Source organism: Papaver somniferum, chromosome 7 (assembly GCF_003573695.1).
Source record: "Papaver somniferum cultivar HN1 chromosome 7, ASM357369v1, whole genome shotgun sequence".
In the NCBI taxonomy this organism is placed as follows: domain Eukaryota; kingdom Viridiplantae; phylum Streptophyta; class Magnoliopsida; order Ranunculales; family Papaveraceae; genus Papaver; species Papaver somniferum.
Genome location: NC_039364.1, coordinates 115,800,255 through 115,821,921, shown reverse-complemented (window position 1 = coordinate 115,821,921; position 21,667 = coordinate 115,800,255). Strand labels below are relative to the sequence as shown.

The 21,667-nt window shown below is 37.6% G+C and overlaps 1 protein-coding gene across 1 annotated transcript; it reads left to right on the top strand.

Annotated features, from left to right (window-relative positions):
• Nucleotides 1-615: 615 nt before the first annotated feature.
• Nucleotides 616-4,776, top strand: LOC113298214 (probable carboxylesterase 11). Its single transcript, XM_026546902.1, has 2 exons — nucleotides 616-1,801; nucleotides 3,920-4,776. The coding sequence occupies exons 1-2, from the start codon at nucleotides 891-893 to the stop codon at nucleotides 4,455-4,457; spliced, it is 1,449 nt and encodes a 482-aa protein (XP_026402687.1). The 5' UTR covers nucleotides 616-890; the 3' UTR covers nucleotides 4,458-4,776.
• Nucleotides 4,777-21,667: the final 16,891 nt, after the last annotated feature.

The following is a 21,667-nucleotide window of genomic DNA, read 5'->3' as shown; positions in this document are numbered from 1 at the left end:
TAAACTTAAACAGGGAAGAAGAACAAGTCTGTGTTGCAGCTGAATTGAAATGACAATGGTGTTGATGTAGCTGTTGCAGTTGTGGTTTAAGCTAAGAAGATTGTGATGCAGCAAGATAGAAGATTACTGAGAAGATGGAGCTGAAGGCAGTGGTGAATGGTTGACTGCAGAGGTGCTGGTGCTGCAATAAAGTAAAGTGAATTGAGGAGTACTCAGATTCCTAAGTAGTGTAGCAGATATGTACTCATATTTGTAAGCACTGTGGCAGATATGTACTCAAATTTGTAAACAAATCTATGGTCCTTTATATGTTTTAATTAAATTTGGACCTCCAGATAAATAAAATCCCGATTTGGTAGAAGTATGTTATTTCACACGTACTTAAACAGTGGGGTATATTAGTCATTTCCATGTTTTCAAATAACTTTGGACTTTAGAATAAAAGTAAAATCTAGTTGGACCCTGCTATAAATAACCTTATAGGCTTAGGACCAAACAAAAAAATTTCCAAAATCCTACCTGGCAAACAAAAACAGCAACCTTTTTCAAAAAAACAAATACTAATACTCAAACATTGAAAATTCCATAAAAATCAGCTGAAAATACGTGTATGCGTCTAACACACCAAAGCTCATTTTAGCAACAAATTCATCCTTTCGTCTCTGATTCAAACTCAAGGAACCCTTCTCCCCCCCCCCACCCTCCTTCTTCCCAAATTCCCCATTGAATATTCTCAATTTGAACCACTTTCAAAAAGACCCTTCCATGAAAAAACCCTGATTTTGCAATTACTCGACCTGATTTCATTCAATTCATACGCATTCAATGAATGATTGAATCAAAATCTAATCTAGGGTTTCTAGGCAGAGAGAGATTTCTGGAGAGAGAAAATGCCAAGCGTGACTGTAAAACTGTACAGTGTATTCTTCAAATTCTTATTAAAACATCGATTACAAAATCGAACGCAAACACAACTCGATGATAATCAATTTGGGATAACATCAAGACCTGAAGAATCTGTTGTTGCTGCTAATCCATCATTTACAGAGGGTGTTGCTACTAAAGATATTCACATTGATACATTAACATCTTTATCTGTAAGAATATTTCTCCCTGAAACTTCACTTTCTGTTCCTCATGGTGGCTTTGATCCTTTGTCTAAATCTCAACAATCCAGGTCCAGAGTTAATAAAACTTCTGGATCATCACCTGAGAATGGATCTCTATCTTCATCACCTTTGTCGGTGAACCCTAAATTAGATCATGTTGAACATCCGCTTCGTAGGAATAGTTATGGTCCATCTGAGATATCCAAAACATCCTCTGCTCATCATGTTAATGAAGAGATTCGACGGAGTAGTATTGGTGGAAGGATTGATTCAGAAGTTGGGTTACATATGAAACAAGATTCTGTTGGTGGTTATAGAGGTTATTCACCATTACTTGATAGTAAGAATCGGATCTGTAGGAAATTACCAGTGATATTACAGTTTCATGGAGGTGGGTTTGTATCAGGGAGTAATGATTCAGTAGCCAACGATTATTTTTGTAGAAGGATTGCAAAATTGTGTGATGTAATTGTTATTGCTGTTGGGTATAGACTTGCACCAGAGAATCGGTATCCAGCGGCTTTTGAAGATGGGTTAAAGGTATTGAATTGGTTAGGGAAACAAGCTAATTTGGCGGAATGTAGTAAATCATTAACAACACGTAGTGGATCAGATGTTCATCGGCATATTGTGGATACATTTGGTGCGTCTATGGTGGAACCTTGGTTGGCTGCTCATGGTGATCCATCCAGGTTGCATTTCAATCTCTACTTTGCTTACTTGCATTCAATATATTGCTGCTCTAGTTTACATGCTTTTACATTCATTTGAATCTTTTAGCTATAAAGTTGGCGCTGTCTTAGGTTGGCATTTTGGGGACCGAGTGCTTTTAGTTCTCGTGTTGCTGAATTTCTTGCTAATGATATCATTATTGAAGACAAAACTTTCTAGAAAACGTAAACTTTAGGACCTTTGATTATGAACCATGAATTCCTTGCTCAACATCACCCCTTCTATCTTGTGTTACATAGAAATGGGAAGAAGTATTGATTCGGCAAATCAGTTTTTAATGTCAATTCATCAAATAACAACATAGATGTGTCCTCTTCCAGTGGTTGATGTTTTGCGTACTTTCGGTCACATGCAAGATGCAACATCGATCTTGTATGTAATCCAAATTAATCGCATTGCCCAAACATTTCAAAGTAGATGTATCCTATTCCAGTGGCTGATGTTTTACAGACTTCCACTTACATGCAACATCAATCTTGTATAAATCCAAATTAATCACATCGCCGAAACATTTTAACACAGATATATCCTTCCTGTATGTTTTACATACTTCTGCTTACATGCGACATAGATCATGTATAAATCCAAATTAATCACATTGCCCAAACATTTCAACATGGATGTGTTCTCTTCCAGTGGTTGATGTTTTAAGTACTTCTGCTTACACACATCATCTATCTTGTATATATTCCAAATTAATCACATTGCCAGACATGTCAACATTGATGTATCCTCTTCCAGTAGCTAATAATTTACGTACTTATGCTTACACACAACGGCGATCTTTGATAAATCCACATTACCCAAAGTTTCAAGATGTATACTCTTTCAGTATACATACTTCCGCTTACATGGAACATGGATCTTGTATAAATCCAATTTAATCATATTGCTCAAACATTTCAACATAGATGTATCCTCTTCCAGTGCCTGATGCACACCATTGACATGCGACATCAATTCTTTTGTATAATGTAAGTATGCTATCGGAATTTAGATCTACATGTCATGTGATTACGTAATATAATTTATTTTGTGGCACTGGCTATATCCTATCTTTATCTATTCTGCTTGTTTTGCTGTATGAGAATAACCAGAAAAGATTTTATTGCTTGGGTGCTGTTAAAGTATTGTGAAAAGGCAGGTTAAGATACATAATTTTCTTCTTTGGGTTATTGGAAGTTGGGTAGGTTCTATGTATCCGAATGTGTAACTTGAAGGCTGTTCTTTTAGTGTAGCTGCAAGTGGTACATCTGTGTGTTTATTCCTAGGATTGAAGCAGTGATCCTCAACCTGTAGAGGTAAAGCCAGAGATCATTTGAGAGGCTTTATGACCTATCTCGTAACGGCAAGCCTTTTATGTCTTTGGGCCATAACAAACATTGAATACCATGGGGTAAAAAGATTACTTAGACACAAGACTGGTCCCATTAGATGGTGGTACTGAAGGATGGCAGTCATGGTGTTCAGTGAGGTAAACTGTCTAGAATTGAATGTGCAAATTAGGTGTTTTGGCTATAAACTAAGACAACAGCTATGAAAGTAGGGTGTGATTTATTTTTTAAGGATATATATATGTATATATTAGTGAACGTGGGATAAAAGTCCCCTGTAATCCCTAAAAGGTAGGAGGCTTCATGGTCTCAAAAGTAAGGACTGCATAACTTCCATTACCATGCAGTGCTTGAACCGCGCATTTCTGCATTCAATTTTTGGTAATGCAGGAATAAACGTGGGAATACATCAAGGTTCACGCTCCACAAAACAATTGTGGAACTTTGGGAACATCAAGGAGGAGTTCTGAGTTTAGGTCGATATGCAGTATTGGCAGGGTCATCATATAGGAAGGGTGTAACGCCATCACATCTGTTATTTTGCTCTTAACTATCAGGAGATGTATTATTTAATTAACCTCCCTTATTCACAGGTGGCAGTGAACCTATGTTGCCAAAATAGACAGGGTGTAACACTATTCCATTTGAAATTTTCTTCAATAATAATCAGGAGATGTATTATAATTTATTTTTCCTTAGGTGGCAGTGAATCTAATAACACATGGTTTGATTTTGTCAAAATAGGTGTGTTCTTCTGGGTGTTAGCTGTGGTGCAAATATTGCAGACTATGTGGCACGGAAGGCAGTTGAGTCAGGCAAGCTTTTAGATCCTGTCAAAGTTGTGGCACAAGTTTTGATGTATCCATTTTTCATTGGGAGTGTACCCACACATTCAGAGATCAAGCTAGCAAATTCCTACTTCTACGATAAAGCCATGTGCATACTGGCATGGAAGCTCTTCTTATCTGAGGAGGATTTCAGCCTGGATCATCCAGCCGCAAACCCGCTCATCCCTGGGAGGGAGCCTCCACTAAGGTTCATGCCCCCGACATTGACTGTGGTGGCAGAGCATGATTGGATGCGAGATCGTGCTATCGCATATTCTGAGGAACTCCGGAAGGTAAATGTAGATGCTCCAGTTCTTGAATACAAAGATGCAGTGCACGAATTTGCTACCCTAGACATGCTCCTCAAGACACCACAGGCTCAGGCTTGTGCAGAGGACATTGCTATATGGGTCAAGAAGTATATCTCGCTTCGAGGCCACGAGTTCTCATATTAAGTAGTTGTAAGTAAAATATACCAGCAGCAGGGGCAGCAGTTTTCGTGAATTAGTGTTTTCTTCCATGAGATTTGAGGGAATATTTGTTACTCAGTTGTCCTGTGAGGTGTCATTACATAATCTTATGTGTGTAAGATATTAAAACTTGCTGTGAGTAGGATATGAGCTGCGAAAACATTTTCTCCCCTTGTTGAGGGCCTTGAGGCTTCAGTAGAATGTTCTTAGGGCATTCTGTTGATCATGTTGTTTGTTCTTTGTAAGATGTATTCTTTGTCATGAATAGAGAAAATTTTAATTGCAATGAAAGTCCTTATCCTACCTTTTCTGGTGATACTTTAATTTGGATACATTAATCTTCATCTGTTGAAGTTTTTTAAATTTACATCTAGGTAGCTTCAGAATAATCTTATATTCCTGTCCATATAATTTATGTAGTTTAGATCTGTCGATACAACTTTGTCTGGTGACAAAACAAAATGGTGGAGTAAGCGGTACCGCTGTGTTGGAAAAAGCATTTGATCAGCCAGGGTCAGATTAACTGTCTGGAAAATAGTTGAGCGAGTGGGTGCAATTATGCGATTGTAAAATTCTTACACACAGAATGGATGTTAACAATCAAATGGTCAAGCTCCCTTGTATCACACAGCAGATTTGGAATCAGCAAAGTGGATTAAGTAAACAAATTCTCATAGAAAAAACAATATCAGTCTTTACATAAACAAAGACCTGTAAATACATCTACAACTGCAGAATGATTTTAAATCACAGTCCCAGAAGCACAATCTTCTCGCAATCGATAAAAAAAACAAAACAAATTGTTATGAAACAAAGCATTATTTCCAACATAAATTACAAACACATGCAAATTCCCACCAACGAAGATCCAGCCTCTCTCTTAGAATCGTAGTCCATTTTCAGTCAAATGAATGACTAATAGAAAGAAAGCAAGAAGATTCCAGCGGAGGCAACGAAAGCTGATACAATGGAGGTAGGTAAGAAAGCAGCGCCACTGGTCTTAGGAGCTGGGGCCGGGGCCGGAGCCGGAACCGGAGCATGATGCTTTCCATTATGTGCAGCCACTTCTGACATACCCATTATCGCAAACATTGCAATGATCAAACAGACTGCTGCAAATGAATACTTCACTGCCATTTCAAAAAAATTGAGAGAAAATGCAAACAACGGCAGTGAAAATTGAAGAAATTCTTTGAAGGCAAAAAAAACTTGTTTTTAGTTTGTGCTAGAGCCCGTCTATATATAGAGTTAAGGTAATGTTCTCCAATAATGTCTATATTCATTCATTTATCAATCATGATCAATAGTCAACTTACAACCACGATATTTGGTTGGTTACGATTAGCGGAACGACGAGATATTGCAGCGTTTAATCATAGAAAATTAAGACTTTTGATTAAGAAAATAAACGAAGGCCAAGTCGAACATGCTTATTGGCGTTCCGACCTCATCCTTGAGATTATTAAGCATTTGTTTTTTTCAATTTGCCAAATGATAGTACCAATTTTTTCAACACTATTTCTATATTTTTGGAGATAATTGAAGACATGTCCTCCACTCGTTTATCTTCACAAGATTTGAGTTCTAGAGTCTAGAGATGAAAGAATATGAACGCTGGGATCGTGATCTAATGGTTCCAAATGTGACAAGAATCAAGGGTATAGTTTGTCAAATAACTGGAGCAGAGAAGTTTGCAGTACAATTATGCTGTTGTACTAGAACATTTCCAAACAGAATTTGTACTTGCTCCTATTCTTTTTAGGCAGCAACTACATCGTGTCAGCCACATTCTAGTAGACAGATGATCATTGGCTAACTGTTCCGAATATATAGTAAAAAAGAAAGTTTACTTTTACTAAGAAGCACTTGTGTCTACGCTTGAATTCTACTCCCTCCATTTCTGGAAAAATGTTACTTTCATTTTTTTTCTTCAATTTAACCTATTTTTAAGCTAAAATGAAAAAGTGAAAGTAACCCTTTTCTAGAAAGGGAGGTAGTATTATTATATATCAATAGACATTTTGTAGTAGCTATTCTGCAGATTATATTGTAATAAATTTGATGACCGAACAAACATGAAGTTTGTTCATTTGTTCCCACAACAAGCTCAACAAACATGAAAAACGGATGGGAAAATCAACAAAATTGTTAGTTTGTTGAGTGAGAAGGAAGAACAGACGGGCGCTTGATGGAAAATCGGACGGTTGTAGCAAACACGCTGGCGTGTGAACCACAAACGCTGGCGTGTGTTCCCCCGTTTTTCCTTCACACGCCAGCGTCTGTAGTGAACCCTCCCGTGTTTTACGCAAAACCGCCAATGGCTAAATCTGGACGCCTGAAAACTCTTGTGATCCAACGGCTAGAATTTTGAGTTCTATAAATACTTCTCATTTCAACTCCAAATTCACACATTCTACACATTCTAAATCTCTTCACTCTCAAATCATCTACAAAAATTCCTCCCAGAGTTCATGGTGTTAGATTCACTCAACAAGAGGATTTAGCTATTTGTAGAGCCTTTGTTTTTCACACTCAAAATGTTGTCGATAGGAATGTATCTGAATCGACGTTGTGTTTGTGGGAGAAAGTTTATAAAATGTTCGTCGCTGAAATGGGGAACATTTATGGGCGTGATTCTCACGGATTGTCGTATCATTTTAGTTTAATTAGTCGTCATGTATCCGAATTCGTCGTTGTACTAGTGGACAATTAGAAAAATAAACTCTACGGTGAAGATGTATATGAAGTGTAACCAAGAACACTAGCGATGTGGGCAGTATCTCACGACGGACGTCCTTTCGACTTCCAAGCTTGTTTCAACATTCTTAGGATGCTTAACATATACGATCCCTACATCGTCCTAGGAATTCCACCACTCGACGAGAATTGACGCCTATGTAGTAGTTGTTTTAATCTGATGTATTTCTTTTATTCTCATGTATGATGTAGTTGTTTAATCCAATGCAGTATATTTTTATTTATGATATTGGTGGTGCAATGTTTAATCCAAGAAAAATTTAAATTAGTTATGATATTGATGGTGCAAATGTGAAGCCATCCACATGTTTGGTTTAGATAATCATAATAACACAAAATAAATAACATAATACCATATTGAATCGGTTTGTCCTTCAACTTTAATCAGCTCACTCCACCAAAAAAGACCTAGGACATTTCCAGAAATGCCTTCCATATGTGTCTTCTTCAGTAGAAGTGCACAAATGCATAAAAATCCTGCAACCGAGATTTGAGCATCCACTGATTCTGTGGACAATGTTTGTATTTGTGATCTCCAGCTCCACAATGCTTGCAATGTAATAACTTCTTCTTCAATTTGGCGTTGAGTTTGAAGTTTTTGCAGAGTGTTGCAAGTTTTTCTTTTTCTTCTTTAATCTTTATAGCATCATCTAGCATATGTGGTTCCTCTGGACAGTTGGGATCTTGACACTGCAAATACCTGAGCTTTTCCAGTTGTGATTCACTTATCATTCTGATGCGTGATAGACCTTCCCGCGGACACTTTGAATACATCCAAGGGCATTGCATAAGACTGTGGTTATCCGTGAAACATAATGGACAAACCTTTTTTGCATCGACACATAATATTTGCTTCGCTTTTCCTTTAGAAAACATGGTGGATTTGTTGGCTTAAGAAAGAAATTTGTTGGTTTGGTTGAGAATAAAACCTAGTGTTGTATTTATAACAAAAAAATAGGCGTTGGTAATTTAAATATGCGGTTGCAGTAAAGCCACGCGGTTTTACCACAAAAGCCAACGACTAATTAAATTTCCAACGACTTGATTTTCTTTCCCGCCCTATAAATTCCATTCTTCCCATCTCCAAATTCACATATTCTTCTTCTTCTTTCTTTCTAAAACTCTTAACCTCTCTCACTTTGCAGAAATGTCTCATAGAAATCGTGGTTCCAAGTTTACTGAAAAATATGACATAACTATATGCAAAACAATTTTTTTTCATAAGGTAATCGTTGGTATGGGCTTTCAAGACGGTTCTTTTTGGGAGAACGTTTTTACAATGTTCGTCTTACTGACAGGGAGCCCGGGAAACCGAGATGTCCGTCGATTGTATGCTCTTTTTCAATATATTAGGCTTGCAGTCCAGTCATTTCTTGCTCTGGTTAGGGAAATTGATCGAGGAAAGTTCATCGATGTAACTGCAGTTGAAGTGATCCAAACAACTTTTGATAATTGGGAGGAAGCTCACGATAAACCTTTTCTTTACGAAGTGTGTTTCCACATTCTTAAAGATGGTCCATCTCAAGCACATTTGTACTGCGCTCGAATGCCTCTCCCGGTCTTTACAATGAAAGAAGATGTTACTCTTGTTAGAAGTTGGTTACATCGTATGATGAGACCAATGAATAATGACTATTTATGGGAAAAATACTTGGACCATTTTGTGGCGTCGCGGAACCAAACCATAAGAAATATTAAGAGCCTAGAACTAAGAATTCTATTCACCACTAATGATGTCAAACATTATACAGAAGTTTTGTGGATGGTTCACCGTAGCAATTCTGGATTATCTAACGAAGAACTTGTGAGCATCTTACCTTTGTCCTCACTGATCAAATGCATCATAATATCTTAACATGTTGTTTATCTGTTTAACAGAAAACCATCGCTCAGGCAAAGTTTACTGAAAAAATCGGAAGAGAGTTTAAGCATTTTGAATGCTATGAACTCTATAGAGAGAATGTCGCCGGATTTGACGTAGTTTGATATTATTGTTGTGGTTTATTAAAATGTAGTCTGATGTTATATGCACGTTTAAAATGTAATAAATATTGCTTAATCTGGAGTGGAAATTTATTTTAAAATCTAAGTATTTTCATTCATTGATATTACTTCCAATTATTTACAAGATATAAACTTAAACAATAATAAAAAGTACTGAACAACTTCAATAAAAGTCAAATACAAGCTTTGGCCTCCTGTTTATCTTCATTTGATGTATCTTCCATTCAACGCGCTCTTTGACAGTTTCGCCATTGTTTTTGAATTTTTTGTTGTTAACTTTCAAAACTGGAGCTCTTCTATGCCTTTTACGGAACATTTTCTTGGATAAACTTCAAAAACTTGCACTTCCCTCTTACAATTTTCAATCTTTTTAAAACTTCCACACATCTTAGAAACAACAGATTCAAGTTCTGCATTGCAAAAAAGTGTGATCGCCTTTTCACCCATTTCACCAAAAATAAAACTGAAAATTGAAATAAATTTAGAAGAGAAGATTCAAGAGAAGTGAATTTTGGTGTGAGTAAATTGTTTGAAGATGGTGGTAATTTATAGAGGTAAAAAAATGAATGCTTTTAAATTTTGAAAAACTATTCGTTGGCATTTTTGCTTCAAACGCCAGCATGTGTACCAAGCACGCCGCGTTTAACCTTCAAACGCCAGCGTGTGTAGCAAGCACGCCGCGTTTAGCCTTCAAACGCCCGTGTTTGTGGATCACACACCGAGTTTCATCTTCACACGCTGACGGATGTTGTTTTGCCTGACGCTTGATGATCAACCGCCCACTTCTTTTCCCATAGTGGAGAATCGTCTTTGGCCATTCACTTGGCTCAACAAAATTTTCAATTTGTCCATAGCCATAGGAATTTCCCTAAGAAATCAACAAAGTGATCTGAGAATCCGTTGGCACTGGGTTGACTCGGTGGTGATCGCCTGATTGGCAGTGCCAAAAGAACCGTTGAGTAAAAAAGGCAATGATGCAAACCTCACGGAATACAAAGTACCCTAAACTGTGATTTACAAGGATCCATGACACTCTTTGTTTTCCAATTTGGAAAGCACTCTTGAAAGGAAATAACAAGGAATGTGCACTGTCAACTTCATTTAGCAACAACCACGCTAAGGAATGACCGACAATATTGGTCGTGGTATTTTCAGGTCATATGATGGGACTGGTATGAGCTTGTGACTAGTATGAGCTTGTGATTTATTACTAGTTTTGTTAAAAATGTATCAATATGGAGAAGGAAATTGAAGGAGTCCTTCATCATGTTCGAATGCATCCATATCATCTTTTGTCATATTTACCCATGCTTTTATTCCGTCCCCTGATTTTGTACCCATGAATACAACTATATTCCTTGAAAGGAAATGTGGCTGTAGATACCCAAATTGGCTGTCTCCAACCAAAAATCGCTTCATATATAGGAACTTACACCAGCTACCGAAACTTAGCACCACCATTTGATGACCGGTCCCAAGATGTTTCATGACATTCAAGAGTTCATCTTGTTGGGATGAATAGTCTCACATTTCCCAAAACCTCTAACCTCTCTACACATATATGATGAAAGGTTCGCTCCATTCATTATGAATTGGTTTTGAGTTGGAATCCCAAAAATCTTACATGGTATCAGGGCTAGGCCCATGTGTGAGGGTGAAAAATCTATCTGCATATGATCCACGTGTTAAGAGACTTAGATCGCCTTTACGTGTGAAAGGGAGTGTCACATTGCCCATAACCTCTAGCCTCTCTACACATATATGATGAAAGGGAGTGTCACATTGCCCATAACCTCTAGCCTCTCTACACATGTATGATGAAAGTCCCCCTCCACTCACTGCCGATTGGTTTTGAGTTGGAAGCCCAAAAATCTTGCACATCTTTAGTCTGCACTTTCTTGACATGCTCACTGCCGATTTTCTTTATCGACTCCTTAACTTTTTCCACCATGTTGGGAAATTCGTAATGACCCATTTTCTCTTCTTTTTCTTGGTGATTGTTAATCATGGTAAACGCCATCTTGGTACAATACATATTACTAAAAGAAATTGATGGAAATAGTGGAATCATCCTTGCCCTCATGTTGACGACATGCAGATATCCATATACCGTCACTGGAGCTTCATTAGACATTTGTTTATTGGTTTGATCCAATTCAATAACAAGCCTCCAGATGAATTGTGCCCGTACTACGTACCAGACATCTTTTTTTAACCATATAGTATGGGGGTGTGATGTGGCTTCGCCTCGTCCCGTCGTATATTTTTGATTTTATGTTAAATTTGTGATTGAGTGTGGCTCGGCTTCGCCTCGCCCCGTCCCTTAGTATTTTTGATTTGGTTTGGCTCCGCTTCGCCTCGCCCCGTCGTTTATTTTTGAGTTGGACAACATTAGCCTGCTGATAATGGTGGAGCTGAAAGACAGGGGTTATATACATAGTTACAACTGCTTGATGACATTTTTGCTCGAGCAGCCTCCTCTTCTCTGCTTCAGTTGATCCTTCGTGTATTGCCTGCTTTGTCTTCCTGCATGTATCATGATTGTAACACTTTTGTTGTTATACAATAAAACATGTAGGCAAATTAGTGATGATTAACTAATTATTAGCTAAGACATTTCAACCATACAAAAACATAAAATTGCCACCCTTAATTTCTTGGCCAAGACTCGTTATGTAAATCTGAATAATAGAACGCTCGATACACTACGTGACTGCCAGATCATTACGTGACCAAAAATGATATATATGACGCCGGAATCATGTAACATTTTAGCCTACTCAAATAAGAATACCATATGTGGGAGTCGAACCGCATATCTACATGGTTGAAAACCATGTGCTCTTCCATTTGAGCTAAGATAGCAAGTAATCAATATAGAAGAAAAATAATTTAAAGAAAAGATTGTTACCTGAGCTAGTATTTGATATGTAATGTTAAAAATGGAAAGCTAAAACAAAGAAGACGGGAGAAAAATGAACCATTAACAACCTGTAATGGTGTCGCTTCTATTCCTTTTCCATTTTCCTGACATCTGCCTTATTCCTAAGCATAGGTGGTACCTCCAATATGAAAAACATTTTATTAAGTTCACTGCTCACGAAGAGAGTAATGGTGCCATCTAGTATTAAGTAATCAGATTCACTAAACTTGAAGATGATAAGAACTCATAACGACATCATCAACAACCTAAAATTCGACATATATTAGTTAGACAACCATAATAAACTCCAAATCTCTAAGCAAACAAAACGGATACACCACAAAGGCACGGACAAACAAACAAAAACTAAAAGGATCAATGACTACAATATATGCTTATTAAATTTTGTTAAAGTATCTTAGAAACGAAAATCGGATTATCAAAAATACAAAGTCAGATTATCAAAGATACAAACTTTACTCTTAACCAAATAAGCTTTCAGGTTCGTTTGAGGGATCGCAAATGATTTGTTGGTCAAACACCATTCAGCAACAATAATTGACTAATTGAGGACTTCCCAAGGCCCCTGCTGAGATTATGATCTCACTCATTGATTGATATTTTCAAGTAGGCCCTGTGTTTTATGCCAGATGTATCCATGAATAACACTCCATGGGCTACTGATCTTTCTTTTCATGTATTGTGAACATTAACCCAAAAGGCCAAAAGACACTTGCTTAATTATGTCCTCGAAAAAAAAATGTAGCATAAAAACTGAGTGGATTTGTTTGAGATTCACTCAGACGTTTCTCGACCGCGTCGGTTCAGTTAATGACCACAATTAAACTCCTAGTGCCATGAAAATTCCAATACATGCTTTAGTAAAACTTTTTGTTAAACTTAATGCTTTAATAAAACTGTAGCATGTGATAAAGCCATCTTTAGCATTTTATTTCCTGCCAAAATCACCACACCTGCAAAATGATATTGGAACTATATATTTGTAATGGTGATCCAAAAGTGATCACCAACCATTTAAATTCACCATGAAGTTGACTTGAATTTAAACTAATATTGCATCAGTCCAGAGAATGGTATTTGACCTTAAAGGTTACAGAATCACTAATTTATGAAGTTAATTCTCACACTCCAAGAAAATGCATCACTAAATCTAAGTCTTGGATTCAGTAAGCACATAACACAAAACCACAGAACGTCCTTTTTATTTAACTGCAGTATAAGTAAAGTTATTTATGAAGATGCTAATTTAAACTCACAGTCCTAATTTTCAAAACCATACCTGAGGTTTCTCTTGCTTACATAAGCATGCCAATTAAAGCGAATTGTTTTGCTAGCCAATACCATTATATCCCGGAAATTTTACACGAATCGAACTTAGTAGAGAGAACCGGCTTTACTACATGCACACAGAAGAGAAATAAAAGCAGTTTTCAAAGATATGATAAAGGCACTGCATATTCTTATGGAACCAAGAAAGTGTTAGTAAGTTAGCACACTATAAACGAAGGACAAGAAGGCAGACACTATTAAAGGTTGAGACTTTGCCTACTCTATCACCAAGTTGCGTCAACAACCAAAAATAATTTCTTCTTGTACTCCAGAACAATGACATTCGACTCCAGCTTCCATTAACATTCAACCCCATCACCAACTAAAGAAATTTTGGAAATAAAAGATATAAACACATCCATGGTATGACTTATATCAGCACCAAACACATAAACTATGATGGAAACCATTGATACAAAATCTTCTACATGGAAAATAAATCAGCATCCAATTCGTGATACAACTGTCACATTTAATTCAAGAGTGGAGTTGATGCTATATATAAAATGATAATGAATCGATGATATAAAATATGCAAAGTAAAGGAGCCAAAGATGGAATACTAACTATTGAACAGGTGAATCTATTCTGCAGTAAGCATTTCAAGGCATAAGGGTACCTCAGGATAAAGCAACCACTTCGATCAAAACCACAATTAACTTCAGAATTGGTTGTCAGAGAATGTCGTCTTGCTAGATAAAATACATGGTCGTTACTGAAAGGTACCTATAAATTCCCAATCTCATGTAAAATCTGAGATTGGGAATGGTGTTTCCCAATCTCTGAGATTGGGATTGGTTGTCAGAGAATGTCGTCTTGAATATGTCAGAGTCTGGTGTTTCCCAATCTCTTATCTCTATAATCTCCTTGTGTAATGTTGTAATCATGTAAAATCTGAGTTAGAACTAGTAAAAGATTATGCACTGCTGAAATAATTGGGATTGAACAACCAACCAACTTCAGGGCATATATGAAATCCTTATATACTAAAGAAACTCCAAGATCGAGAGATTTGCCAAGACCAAACAAATATCGAATATTAAGAATGCAAAAACTTTAAGGTACCATGTTCTTGAGCCACCACACTATTTCCAACAAAAAATGGAGCATATGAACCAATGCCACTTTAATTATTAGGCAACAAACTGATAATACAACATTGACTTAAAACTACCCTGAAAATAGTGATGCTTAATAAGTATTACGCTTCATTGGCAATCACAAAAGTTATAAGTATTACGCTTCATTGGCAATCACAAAAGATCTTATAAAGAGACGCAGGATATAAGAAACTTACAATTCAAAGAAGTTGTACACCTCTTTAGCCCGACCAATGTCTGTAAACCTCATGTCAAAGGACTTATGATCTCTGTTGTGATATTCATATTGAAACAATCCATCCGTGGGGCTAAGGGAATCTCAACTGCACAACAAAAAAGGAACTTAGCATAGAGAAAGAGGACTTGCTACAATACTGGACACAATACATATATCTGACACTACCCCTGAGAGGCTGAGAGTTTACATAAGATTAGAATAAAAGAAATTACTAGTCTTAATCTCATCTCAACACCAGATTCAATGGCCGCAACCTCTCGTTCTGTAAATTTGGAGATTATCAATTAGTATGCTCTGGTAGCAACACCAACAACAGCTCTGCAACCACCACTGATTCCAACTCAACCTAACTGCAATTCACCCATTCACCAAAGCAAGCTCCAGCAAGCTCCATTCTCCTCTTCTCAGTTCTTCAAACACGAAAGACCAAGCTCACAGCTGAAGCAAGATTTTTTCCCGATAATACATCAAAAAGCAAAAAATTAACAGCGTTCATAGATTCAATCGTACAGTAATTACAGCAAGAGAAGCAACACTAATGGGAGAAAACCAAAACCCTAAACCTAGATTATTTTATACATGTTTTTCTTTATCAAATTTGATTTGAAATCAGAAATTGAAGGAAGAGATTGATTGATTTTACCTTGATTAGAACTTCAAACCGAAAAAAAAAACTAAGAACTTTTAATACTTTAGCGTTTCGGCGCAAGAATCCGATTACAACAACCCTAAAAGCTGCACATCTTTTGGATTTTACATCGACCCTGTTAAAAACCTGGAAAAAAATACTATCAAAAAGAGATTTCATCAGTCACAATTAAATCATCATCTTTTGGTTGCTAAATATTAAGAGAACAAACCTAGTCATCCCTTTTTGATACACCTGTTTTTCTTTTCAATCGATAAGAATTTCCATAAAAACCTATCAGAGATGGAGACGAAACCATCTCTCGCTCCGTCTACTTCCCCTGCTGTTCTTCCCAAAATCTGTTAATACGTGACCGATTCAGTATTTCCCGATAGTACATCAAAAAGCAAAAAATTAACAGCGTTCATAGATTCAATCGTACAGTAATTACAACAAGAGAAGCAACACTAATGGGAGAAAACCAAAACCCTAACCCTAGATTGCCTTTGTCCCCTGGCTAGTTGCTTTTCTTTTCTTTGTATCATCATCTCCATGAAGAAAGCATATCCTAGGGTTTTTTTTTTTTTTTTTTTAATGTTTTATAAGCGAAACAGAAAAGGGTTTGGTATGGTTTTTTTTTTGGTTTTATGTTTTGCGCCCGAAATTTGTGTGGGAATTCCTCTTTTTTCTCTCATTTGAGACAAAGTGAAACAGAACAATTCTATGAGAGGGTGACGGTCACCGTTCAACGTGGAGCCTAAGGAGCTTAGGATTTTAAAGGAGTTAGATGTTGATAAGGGCTCAACCCGTGTCGGCTATTTTCTAACATCATCATTTTTTCGGGTTCATGGACGAGGATGCCATGTTTCTTGAGTTCATCCATCTTAGTGGATTCAAACACAAATTTCTTCACAAATTTCTTCAACCCATCTATGGTAAATAAAATTGTGGACAATTCTGTTTGGTAGGTTCTCCACGAGCAGCAACAGCCTAATTGTTGATGGATGGCGTCAATGAAGAACCATCGCCAGTCGTATGAGAGATTCAGAAACCAATTACAATGCCACCATAGTCTTCTTCAAGAAAATCGATATGTATGGACATAATTACCTTCTTATTGTAACCGTTGGCGCCATAAGGATCAAATGGCAACAACTATTTAAGAACATGAATCTTTGGGTCTTGGATAACTTGAGAGATACCACTACTGATATCATGTACATTAGAATCCAAAATACTCGACATCATCATCGTTACACTCAACAAAGCTACTGTCTTTAATTCTTCCAGCTAATGGGTAGTATTTATTTAGGGTCTCAGACAAGGATTTCTTTAAGTTATCAAAAATCAGTTCAAGAGTCGATTTTCAACCGTTTTCTGCAATCAATTAGGTAGAAAAGAATGATAGGAACATAAATGGATGGTGAAAGTTGATCAAGAAACCCAATTTCACCTTTTGTTTTTTTGATAGCTGGAGTGATCAAGAAAGCGGCTGCGTCAGGTCTCCTATCTGTTTTTAAAGTCGTACAAATTGGAACTTTGATAAATCATTTGCAGTTCCCGTATGATCTTATTTTCTTCCTTGATGATTCTGAAAAACAAGTGGCTAATCTCAAGAACATATTGCTTTCTTTTGAGATTATTTCAGGACTAAAGTTAATTTAGGAAGAGTGCAGTAGCAGGGAATATGGTTGATCATTATGGTGCTAGTTGTGCGGATATTTTTGGATGCAGCGTAGTTACTCTACCTATCAACTATCTTGGAATCTCGTTGGGCAGTAAATCCAAGTGCAAATCAGTTTGGGACATTATCTTATAGAAATTGTAGCAGAAACTTTCAACTTGGAAAAGGAAGTATTTATCTAAAGGTGGAAGACACATTATGATAAATAGTGTGTTTGCTAGTTTACCGATGTATTATTTGGCTATGTTTCAGATGCCGGCTTCGATAATTAAAGAGTTGGAAAGACTAATGAAAAATTTTCTTTGGGGGTTCTTCTAGCACTAAAAAGAAAAGAAATTAGGTATCGTGGTCTAAAGAAAATCTGTCAAAGAATAGAGGACCTAGAAAAATCTTAATTGGTGTTTGAGGTTGCTTCTTTGATGAGAAAATTCTACCCATTTGCGTCGTCTTCTTTTTGAAATATTTCTATCTACAATCAGGGTCTCTAATGAAATTTGTCCCAACTGTCATCTTCTAAATTTTACTGAATTCTTCAATCTTCTCTTTGGTTAACAGAGAAGAACTTTCAATATTAATCCACGTATCCACCTTAGTTGTAGCTGGCCTAGGAGAAAATTGTTGCGCCTAAGCCTGCGGAAGCGTTAGGTTTCACTGCTACAACGGTACCTCGGTATTGCCAAGAACAAGTATTTAACGAGGTTGAATCCTCGGGAAGGAATAACAATTTTATATATCACCGTATAGGTTGGAATATACAAAACTCAAGCAGAGAAGAAGAGAACTTTTACTAGTTCTGGTGTGTTTTCTCTAGTTCTCTCTATGGCTATTTATACACATCAATAGGACTGGACACATTCTTTAACAAGGATTACTTTCCTACAAGTATAGGGTTTCCTAACTTAGCTCTAAGAGACAAACCTCTTAAGATGCTATACTTAGGACACTAGTAATTGGTTTCCTTAACCAACTAGATTTCCTAATCTAGTCCTTGACCGACCTACCAACAATTCTCCACCTCGGATCATGCATTCATGCATGAGACGATCAATAGATAAAATCACCTCCATCTTCCAACGTCGATTGAACCATCACTGGATGCCTACGTATCCTCAATAGGAATCAAACCCGACCGTAGTTCTCTGAAATGGCCTTGCTAGAAGGCCTCCACCAGGTTCCTAAGAACCTCTACCCCAAAAGGGTCTCTTACCAAACTGGAAGGATGTGGATTAATTTCGAACAATGTCGAAACTTGATCCCAGATACTACTTTAGTCAACATATCAGCTGGATTGTCTTTGGTATCGATCTTCACGAGTAGAATGTCTTGTTCTTCAAGAATTTCTCTCACAAAGTGAAATCGTACGTCTATATGTTTGGTTCTAGCATGATGCACTTGATTCTTAGCCAAATAAATTGCACTTAGACTATCACATTGCACAGGCAGTTGGTCTTGCACAACTCCTACGTCATCTAGTAAATATTTTAACCATATAGCCTCCTTAAATGCTTCTGTCACTGCCATATACTCCGCTTCTGTAGTTGAAAGCGCCACAGTAGACTGCAAGATTGATCTCCAACTAACTGGTGCTCCTGCTACGGTAAATACACACCCTGTAGTTGAATGTCTCTTGTCCAAATCACCAGCATAGTCAGAATCCACATACCCAACACACAACTGATTGTTACTTCTATCCTTCACAAACTCCAAGCCAACATCAACAGTACCATAAAGATACCTCAAAATCCATTTCGCAGCTTGCCAATGTCCCTTACCAGGAAAATGCATATAACGGCTGACCATACTAACTGCATGTGAAATGTCCGACCTTGTACATACCATCATATACATCAATCTACCAACAACCTCAGCATATGGTATTTGGGCCATATACCTTCACTCTTCTTCAGTATTGGGAGACATACGAGCATTCAACTTAAAATGAGCAACAAGGGGAGTACTTACAAATTTAGTTCCTTCGTAGACACCAAACTTCTGTAACACTTTCTTCAAATATGCCTTTTGAGACAAACAAACCTTACCCTTCTCTCTGTCACGTTGAATCTCCATACCAAGAATCTTCTTAGCCTCTCCCAGATCTTTCATCTCAAACTCAGATGACAACTTGTGCTTCAAATTATCGATCTCTTTCTTGTTATTCGATGCAATCAGCATATCATCGACATACAAGAGCAAATATATGAAAGACCCATCACGTAGCTTCTTGAAGTATACACAATAGTCATAGTGACTTCTTGTGTATGTTTGGCCTATCATAAACTGGTCAAATCGCTTGTACCATTGTCTTGGATACTGATTCAGCCCGTACAATGATATCTTCAGTTTACATACACAATCTTCTTTTCTAGCAACCTTGAACCCACTCGGCTGAGTCATATAGATCTCCTCTTCTAGATCACCATGTAAGAACACCGTCTTAACATCTAGCTGAACTAGGTCTAAATCATATTGTGCTACCAAGGCCAACAAAAATACGGATTGATGAGTGTTTTACCACCGGAGAGAACACCTCATTGTAGTTAATCCCTTCTCTTTGGGCATAACCTTTTGAAACTAACCTTGCCTTGTAGCGTACTTGATTCACCAAAGATCCTTCTTTCTTAGCATATACCCACTTGCACTCTATGTCCTTCTTACCGTTCGGAAGCTTCATAAGAATCCATGTGTCATTCTTGTAAAGAGACTCCATCTCATCCTGCATTGCTCCTTCCCATTCTTTACACTCTGCACTGCGTACAACTTCTAAATAGGAAGTAGGAGTACCATCTTCAACAACTGGTAATGCATAAGCAACAAAATCATTCATCCAACCAGGTTTCTTGGTTGATCTTCTCGGTTTGCTGGTTGCTATGGTCTCCATGACCGTAGCTTCTGTATCTTCTACTGACTCTTGTTCCTCTTCCTAAACAGTGTCACTATCATTTGGAACTTCAGTAATTACCTCTCTTGCAGACCCAATGTCTTCAGAAGTATTCTGAACAGATACAGACTTAACTGGAATTGGTAGAGTTGCATCAATCTCCACCTGCTGCAAAGGCTCACTAGTACTGGTGCTTCTGTCCTCCACCTGCCGAGAACCCCAAGACTTTACCATAGACATCTCATCGAACGTGACATCTCTACTCATGACTACCTTCTTTTCAACTGGATTCCAAATCTTGAACCCTTTCACTCCACTCTTCCTACCCACAAAGATTCCTTTCACGACACGACTATCAAGCTTATTTTCACTAACATGATACCACGCAGGACAACCAAAGATATGAATTGAGTCATAGTCATAAGCTGGTTTACCAAACCATTTCTCCATAGGAGTTTTACATTCTAATGCAGCTGATGGCAACCTATTAATGAGGAAGCACGCATACGTAACTTCCTCATCCCAAAACGCTCTACCTAATCCATCATTAGATAACATACATCGTACCTTCTCCAGCAAAGTACGATTCATGCGTTCCGCTACCCCATTCTGTTGCGGTGTCTTCTTAACTGTGAAGTGTCTCTTTATCCCCTCATCCTGACACACTTGCAAGAACGGATCACTCTTGTACTCTCCACCATTGTCCGAACATAGTACTTTGATAGTTCTGCCAGTTTGAGTCTCAGTTGCATTTTTCCACCTCACAAAGATTTCTAGGACTTCATCCTTATGCCTCATGCTGTACACCCATACGCGCCTAGAATAATCATCAATGAATGGCATAAACCAATGTTTCCCTCCCAATGATGCATTCTTGGAAGGACCCCAAACATCTGAGTGAACATAGTCAAGAACTCCACTAGTATTGTGGATAGATGTGCCAAAGCTTGTTCTTGTTTTCTTTCCCTTAACAAAACGTTCACAAAATGCTAACTTGCAGGCAATAACACCTTTCAACAAGTCTTGTTGAATCAACCTATGCAACGACTTTTCACCTGGATGTGCAAGTCTCATGTGTCGTAGCTTTGTCTTCTTGGTAGCTGCACTCTTGATGTGTTCAGAAATAGACACATCCCATGTTGTTGTACTCCCAATCAAGTAGTACAAGTTATGATGATGTGCGCCATTCATGATTACCATAGATCCATAGATTACCTTTAGAACACCAATTTCAGCGACTATCTTGTAGCCCTTAGCTTCCAAAGTTCCGAGTGAAATCATATTCTTCTTTATGATAGGTACAAATCTTACCTCCTTCAGCTCTCTAACCATACCATCATGCATCTTTATACGAACACTACCAATCCTAATCACCCTGCGGGTATGATTTTTTCCCATACGTACTTCTCCATCAATCTCTTCAAAACTTGAGAACCAGTCCCGATATGGACATATATGATACGTTGCTCCAGTATCTAATACCCATGTACCGTCTGTAATAGTACAAGATGATGGTGTCACAGTCAGCGAGAAATCAGAAGCATCATCTGATTCTTCATTACCTTTAGCAATGTTCACCTCGGTATTACTATTATATCCTTCTCTTGCCTTACGCTTGATACAATCCTTAGCC

What these genes read in the sequence shown, in the direction of transcription:
- LOC113298214 (XM_026546902.1), top strand. Translation starts at nt 891, where the DNA reads ATGCCAAGCGTGACTGTAAAACTGTACAGTGTATTCTTCAAATTCTTA. An exon ending in GCTCATGGTGATCCATCCAG is followed by an intron (nt 1,802 to 3,919) that starts GTTGCATTTCAA and finishes TTGTCAAAATAG; the next exon opens with GTGTGTTCTTCTGGGTGTTA.